Here is a 7798-nt window from a genome sequence, read left to right as displayed (position 1 = left end):
ACAGAACCACGGGTCCTAAAGCAGCGGGGCGATTCTTTGTTGCAAATGTCCAGGACTCCTTCGATGCAATCACGGAGGAAATTGGAGAGGAATTAAACGAGACGTTTGCCGACGAGGATGAAGACGACTTTGAGTCCCCTAGACGCGCCTGGATCAAGTTTAAGTGTCTCGTCGACACCCTTAAAGCTTATGACGAACAGGAAGACGAGCTCCAGCCAGAACGGCCGGTCTCTACGTCAAGAGAAGCGCTTTCGGGCGTCCCTGTCCACTCGCGGTTCGTGCTTGCAACTGAGGCGATCTACCCGCATTTTGAGGAACTCGCACACTGGCAGTCGTTAGCCGGCTATCTCCTTTACGACCATTCACAGATATCGGAATCACCGGCTCAGGACGACGCTGCCGGTTCGATCAGGAAATTGTACAAACTGGACGAGGGACAGGAAGTGATCCTCCTTGAAGTCCTGGGATGCGCGGTCAAGCTCCGAATACTTGATATCGCGAAGTCTGATATTGACAAGCGCGGAAGGAAGGTCAAGGCTTTGACTGATAAGATACCTGAACTTCAGGAGGAGATCGCCCATGGTCTCGCTCAGATTATCCCGCAGCTCCTGAACAAATTCGGTGCCGTACCGGAGGCAGCTTCTGCTGTTCTCCGTTTGGAACACCTTGTAGACCTGGATATGATACAGAACCTCCAAAAAGACGCGACCGCTTACTCGTCTTTGTTGAACGACATAAATAAGCAATTTTTGACGCACTCGGATCAGGATGTCCTCGCTGAAGCCAGCGTGGCCTTCCTTCATGCTAGGAGTTCCGATGAGATGAAAGAGGCGATGGAGAACAAGATCCAGGAGTTGTGGGATGATATGATTGACGCTCTTGGTACCTTGTCACAGGAGAAGAGTGTGCAAGATGGGACAACCATCTCTGCGTCGACCTTGACGGAACTCACGAATACGGTAACGAGAATTTCGAACCTCGCGAGTATAACCGATTGCACCAGCACACTAGAGACAGTACCATCTTCGTCTAAGAAACGAAAAACTCGCCCCGAGGCGCCCTTCAACACCCTCATTCACCTTGTCAAGCGTGGTCTCCGTGACGATGAATCCGATGAGGATCTTGCCAAGTCAGAGGCGGAGCTGGTCACGAACAGCATCAGAACACTGCTTTTCTACTTCATGTGGAAAGTTCAAGGCTTAACGGCGGTTATAAACTCTGGGAACGCCTCTTCCTTCGACACAGCTTATTTTGAGGCCCTGGCAAAGAGCCGTGAAACCTTTTCCACCACCCTCACAGCGATCATGCAGGAGCGCTCCGATCTGGACGACTTGCGATTCGCTGCAACGACAACCTTCCTCGATCTACAGACCTTGTTTGCTACGCTTCGGAATCCGAGACAAAATGCCAAGAACGCTTCTCAGATGGCAGAGGATGATGAGATTGTCTCGCAGGCCCAAGCTCTGGTTCACGAAATCGCTCCAGACACGCAAACACTCATCACCCGCATCCATACAATCGCAGAGCGAACCTTTGCTAAGAGGTCACGGCGAACCCTCGAGCCCGCTGATGACGATGCTCCGTTGAATTCTGACGATGAGATCGACGGTGATCAATCCGATGAGGAAGACGAAGCGGATGCTGAAGATGAATCAGCGGCTAACGAGCGCCTGCGTGCCACTATCCTCGCAGAGCAGAGGTTGTGTGAGCTGACGGGCAAGGTGGTCCTGGCAATAATTGGACGCGTCCTCGATGCATCCGGACCGCAGCGTGGAAAGGTAAAACAGAAGCTGCTCAGAAACAAATCTCGTCTGGGCCACAACTACAAGGAAGTTGTCGCGTTCCTGGAAGAGCGCAAGCCCAGCGCCAAGGCGCAGGCACAGTCTAATAAGAGCAAGCAGCCCGAGACCGCTGAGCCTGACGCGGAAAAACGCTCAGATAAGGTGAAGTCAAGCGAAAGGGTGGAAGAGGAGGATGATGAGCATGACAACGACAACCAACATGTCGAGGAAGACGACGAGGAGGACCTGCGGGCTAGAGAGCTTGTCGAGGATGATGTTGATAAACCCGATGACGACGATAATGAGGAGCTGTCTCCAGCGCCTCCCGATCAGGAAGACGATGTTATGGGTGACTGATTCAATTCTGTTTCGCTTCATTTCGCAGCTTGTTATCTATCCATTGATTTGAAATAATGGCGGGGCTCTCTGTTCGATGGATGGATGGATGGATGCTTTTGTTTCCTCCACAATTATTTGTAACAGTCCTACGATGCTCGTCATTCTCCCTTCTCCTTTCTTTCGTGTACTGGGCTGGGCTACGACCTCGATCTGATCTATCTCCGTATGTTTGTTGTTCTTTTAAATATCCCCTCTGATTGATATCTTCTTGGTATCGGTTATATTTTTCTTTTTTCTCATTAGTCCATTTCCCGGCTTTCTGTAACGTAAATTTCTTTTTACTCCTTTGCTAGCTAGGTACCTTACTTGCTTCGTGGTTGTGGTGGTAGCGGTTAGGTAGCTTGTGTGCTTGCTTGAATGAATGGAGACTTTGCTTCTTCCGGACTTTTAGATTAGTATTGTTCTTCATGACAATACCTCGTATGTGGCGCTCGTTCGGTGTGATAGAGTGACAGACAGGTGATTTCAAGTACGAAAGGGGTCCCTTGAAAGAGTCGTCGTACGCTACAGCTTCATTTGGACACTCTGCATCCATGTTTCTGCCTAAAGTTATCAGTAATGCTGTAGCCATGATTTTGGGAGTCTCAAAAGAGATAGATACTATCGGCGTTAGGCGTCCAACGTTGGTGTCCTCTGGCGGCCTTTCCTCCAGCAGAGAGCTCTCAACGGCCCTTGTTCAAGGGTAAACAATAAGTCAGAGTTAGCCTCGCGGCATGAGAATTGACAGATAGAGTCCCTGCTTCATATTGTTGTGGTGCAAGATCCCGGACAGAACAATAGCAAAGTCAAAAGTCCAGCCCATCAAGCTAAAATAAAGATCTTGTAGTTCGTACCCATGAAACCCATTCTTGGCAGTTCGGGGAAAACCCCCCCCCCCCCCCCCTCCCCCCCTTCTTCCCCTCTCCGCATAAACCCTCAACCGTCCAATGACCAACGCGAACTCGTCCTGATCCCTGTCTCTGGGGCTACGCCGCAGGTTTCTTTTCCCCCTTCTTTTCCCCTCGAAGGAAAATTGCCGACCAGCTAAGCGCAGACCCCGGTTCCAGTCGCCAAAGCGCCGGATCGCATTGGTTGCAAGATCCACGTCCGTGTTTCTGCGTTTTCCCCCGAGAAATAGGACTTATCTCTGTCATAGGCTAAAAAGGGACTAAAGCCGTTTCGACTTCGTATGGGTTTTTCGTTAATGCTTTCTGTCCCCAGTCTCAGTCCAGTCCATGCGGTGCGGTGCGCGCGTCATCCGTTTGCCCCAAAAGGCCCAGCTGGCTGGTGACCGTGTTCCGTATCGCTGTTGATCTTTGAGATGGGCATGATCCGCGTTGAAGAGCCCTAGCGCGTGCCGCCGTCTCTCTCCACGACATGAACCCTTCCCGCTTGAAATCAGCATCAAAGGACGACCGAGGGTTCGTAGAGGATTTCTGCGCCGGAAATGCAAAGAGACTATCTCTCTTGAGGTCCGTTGTGATGCTGGAGCCGCAAGTGTCTGGGAATCCTCTATTACTGCTACTCGCGGACGAACGAAAGGAGTAGGACAGAGGATTCCAGACTGGATCCGCGACATACCTATTCTGACTGTGCTGAAAAGCGTCCGTTAGACGGACAGGAGATGCATCAAACGAAGACGGCCCTGTGGAAGTGCTCTCCACTGCTCTTGTCGTCTCCTTCGTATTTTCCATGCTAATGTCCACATCGATCTTTGAGCCCTTGTCCGTTCCATGAACTTTGACAAGTTCTTTAATTGATCCGTTTCCGGCACCCTTTTCCTGTTTTACTGCCTTATCCACAGGCTCTTTTCCATCCTTGGGGACATGAGTCTGCTTCTGTTTAGCCGACCCGTGTGAAGACCGCCGGACTCTCTTTGATGATGATGCTGAAGATGCCAGTGCCATCTTTCTCTTCTTGGCCAGTGGTACATCGTCATCGCTCTCGATGTCGACATCTTCAGCTACGTAAAGACTGCCCTCACTGCTTTCGTACTTGTCGTACTTATCGATCTCACCAGGCAGGTCATAATCGATGAAGGGATCTTCCAACTTGATCGTCGTGTTCCGCGGACGCATGGTCATGCGGATCGTGTTGTGTTCTTCGGGTTCTGCTTTGAAGGCTGGACCAGTGTTGAGATCGACCTCTTTCTCAGCTTTGGATTTGGTACTCTTCTGAGATTTTGAACCCTTCGTCTTTTCACCGGATGGCGTCGTCTTCAGAGAGTTGTTGTTGAAGCATCCATTTTCGATCTGCTTCTTCAAACGCGTGAACCTCATGCGAGCCGCTGGGGCATTGAGGTTTGTCGCTTCTCCGACGGCATGGAAATCGATCTGGTGAGAAGTCAAAATTAATATGATGTGATAACGATTTAAGCAAAGCAACGCAAGGGGTATCATATCAGAACAAGTAACATTTGTGCGTTGTGTTATTCTTCTGAGGATACCAAGGACAGGACAACCAACAGTCTTGTAATCCGACTTTTGAAGGCAAATATAGAGGAACCAAAGGTTCACATCGAGCTGGATCTTTGATGGCATATCTGCTGGCCGTTCTGTTGTGTCTTTGTGTTCCCAAAGCCAAGAGAAAAGGAGAAGAAGATTAGGGGTGGGAAAGCTTGAGTGAGCTTGTTCAGGGAAGTTTGAGAAGCTAATAATCTGGTAGATATAGCAAGGAAGAACAAGGGTAGATGTTGTTAAAGAGGGAAAAGAGAAAACAGGCTGTGTTGCGGCCACGGGAAGATCAGATGTGAAGGATGCCTGTTTAGGTGAAGGACAGTACAGGTGCAAACTTGTTGCAACTTTCTTTAAACATTAGAATGGGCTGAAATACAGCTCTTTCAGAGCAGACTGCAGGCAAGCGTTACCCAGGCAGCTTTTCAGTATATGAGACATGCATAACCCATGAATCCTGTTGTGTTGTACACATCAGTGTACCAGATAAAAAGAACTCCTCTAGAATTAGCCCCAGAAGCAAAGGGAACAGTATCTCTTTCTGTTTCATGAATTCCAGCCTTCAGTAGAAACAAACAAGAACCAAGAGCGACATTCATTTAATAACACTTTTTGGCAGGATTAACCTGAATAGGATGTTCATATCTTCATTTCAACATCTCCATTATGGTCCGTAGTCCCCGGCGTCCCCTGGCTGGAAAAGCGTTCTGCAGACTCTCTTACAGCCTCTACCAGCACCGTCTGCGCTCCACGGGCCGCGTCCACTGCGCCATCTATCAGAGCCTCATGGCCAGAGCGCTTATCCTCAGCACCCAGTGACACATTCGACGTATCACCCTTGAGCCACAGCTCTGTGATCTCGTCGCTGCCAGGCAGATAACCCACGACACAGGCAGATACTATCGAGCGATGTTCGGCTGGATTCGGGTCCAGCAACAGCTTCGGAACTCCCTCCTCTGTGCCCTCTGCTGCCTCGTCCGCAACCAGAGCGGCTACCCCTCCCGCCACGAGATCAATACAATCGATCCTAGCATCTGCAATCGCGGCAGATGCAGCAGTGATACAACCAGCAAGGACGTTCATCATCCCCCACGAAGCGTCATGCGATCCTGGCGCATCTCCCCACCATCGATCATCCTCCGCCTCCAACACTGTGATCGTGATATCGAGTCCACTCTTGGGCCAGCGCTCAGCTATGATAGCGCCGCGAAGTGCCGTCTCGAGGTGCACACCCAGATCGCGCTCACTGGCGTCCCGGATGTAGCCTTTTCGTCGGCGGGCAGCGAAAGGCGCATATTTGACGTGTGTCGTGAGGACAATGTTTGGAGAGAATGCCGCAGAACGCGGCAGCGGCTTCGGTCCGTGGACCGTACATGTCAGCTTCAGAGCGGACGAGCGTGGGATTAAAGATTTGGATGTTGACTGTGGAGGTTCGAGTTCAAGGTATGCGGAGCCCGTGGCGGAAGGGATGAGACCGGTTTTCAGGACTGAAATAAAAACATATAAGCTTCATCCCTCCCCAACCAATATTAATTGCCAGAGGATAAAAAAACATACATATCTTCCTCAGCTCAGCGGGTTGTCTCGTGCGCGTCGGTCTCTCTGCCGCTGCGCCCGTCGCAGACTTCAGCAGCGACACAAAGACCGGCGGCCTCGTGCCGCTGGGCGGCCCATTGATTCTCCTTCTGTCAGTCATCACACATGACTTTGCATCATACTAGACTGCTGAATTAGTAAAATGTGTAAAAAGGTGGTGTGGAAGCGTAGGCGTGAACTTTCAATATCGCGGGCTTCATCGCGAGGATCCCAGAAACGGAAATCCTACAGATTTGAGGGATGTTTGCAATGTTTGTTGGAGGTATGTGTGTGGAGCTAGTCAGGATGGCCGCGCACTTTTTTCTTCAACCGCCAGCCGCTGTTTAGATTTCTCTTCCACACACAGAATCTGCTGCTGGCACAGCCGATCCTCTATTTGCACCGCCTACCTTAGATGATGCATGAAAGGTGTAGAGCCTCACACAGCTCATGTACTAACCATTCAAGGTGAGCATTCCTAATAAAAATCTTACTGTCCAGCACCAGCATGAGGAAAACGAACCAAAAGTTCTTAGTTCTTGGTGACACCATCATGAGCCATTGAACAACATGCACTACCATCTGACTCCCTTCTCGTCTGCTCCTGAAGTCACTATCACCTACCTGTGATGGTACTCTGTGCTAACAGACTCGTCAGACAGGAACAAATAATGACAAATAGCTAACCGCCGCCGGAAAAACACTTCTACAGCCTAAAATATAAAGGGTACGGCATCCTCTGCTATTCCCCCATCCTCCTTTCCACCTCAGATTTTATGATGAGCAACATTTTTTTTCAGTTCTGCTTCTGCAAAGTCATTGAAGAAAACCAAATACCATACCAAAACCTTTTCTGAAGTTGTCGCTATTCTCATTTCCTGCTCTCACTCCTGGTGGTCTGGGCAAAATAGCTAACAACGCACATATGATGCAGGCATATCCGGCTCACGAAGTATTTTCTCTGCGAAGAGCATCTTTATCAATGGTCACAGCTGATCAGTAAGCACAACCAAACCCCACCACCGTTGTGTCAGAGAAAAAAGAACCCCCGAACAAAACAAGCACAGCTCTAGTACCAATATTCGGAAAGACACGGCATGATGTCAACAAGTCAATCCATTCAACGATAAAACTCTCCTCTCCTTCGATCTCTCAGGAGGAGGACGGAGAAAAAACCTCCCCTCGAGCCAAAAAGGCGCTTGGGAAACCACAAAAGAATACCAATACATGTAGCAACGGCAACTTTCTACGGTCTATCCAAACCAGGACAGGACAATGTGAGACAAGTCTCCCTGATACCGGACTTTTTTTCGTTACTTTCACCAAGGAGGCTCGAGAAAGGGATGATAGGTTGTGGAGAATTTCTGTCTTTGTCTATCTGGTAGACGGATGGAGCCTGATGGAAGTTGTCGCTGTCTGTATTGTATTCTGTGGTATGTCATTGTCACCCATGTGCGGAAAAAACGGCTCGACTTGGTGCCCTTTTCTACCTTCATACCCGTTGCTCGTTTTGGGTGACTGGTTTGAGGGGTGTAATTGGGCAGGGGATGGGATGAGTAAAACTGGCTTTTGCTGAAATTCGACAAACTACCATATGTCTACGTCGACTAC

At 49.7% G+C, this 7798-nt stretch overlaps 3 protein-coding genes across 3 annotated transcripts in view; 1 reads left to right on the top strand and 2 right to left on the bottom strand.

Moving 5' to 3' along the window:
* The window catches only part of VTN00DRAFT_3920 (uncharacterized protein), a gene marked incomplete at both ends in the record, with an annotated part of 3798 nt that extends 1660 nt beyond the window's left edge, over nt 1–2138 (top strand). Inside the window, one exon of the mRNA XM_069430291.1 lies at nt 5–2138. Coding sequence (XP_069289441.1) covers nt 5–2138 — 2134 coding nt within the window. The remainder of the gene's footprint in view (nt 1–4) is intronic.
* Nucleotides 2139–3382: 1244 nt separating this feature from the next.
* Nucleotides 3383–4438, bottom strand: VTN00DRAFT_3919 (uncharacterized protein; the record flags this gene model as incomplete). Its single annotated transcript, XM_069430289.1, has 1 exon — nt 3383–4438. One exon carries the CDS (start codon nt 4436–4438, stop codon nt 3383–3385), a length of 1056 nt encoding a protein of 351 aa, XP_069289440.1.
* Nucleotides 4439–5251: 813 nt separating this feature from the next.
* Nucleotides 5252–6308, bottom strand: VTN00DRAFT_3918 (uncharacterized protein; the record flags this gene model as incomplete). The annotated part of the gene is made up of 2 exons (XM_069430288.1): nt 5252–6099; nt 6170–6308. The coding sequence occupies 2 exons, from the start codon at nt 6306–6308 to the stop codon at nt 5252–5254; spliced, it is 987 nt and encodes a 328-aa protein (XP_069289439.1).
* Nucleotides 6309–7798: the final 1490 nt, after the last annotated feature.

The sequence above is a fragment of the Thermoascus crustaceus genome (genome assembly GCF_041956765.1).
Source record: "Thermoascus crustaceus strain CBS 181.67 unplaced genomic scaffold VTN00scaffold_2, whole genome shotgun sequence".
In the NCBI taxonomy this organism is placed as follows: Eukaryota; Fungi; Ascomycota; class Eurotiomycetes; order Eurotiales; family Thermoascaceae; genus Thermoascus; species Thermoascus crustaceus.
This window is presented reverse-complemented; position numbering and strand designations above follow the sequence as displayed.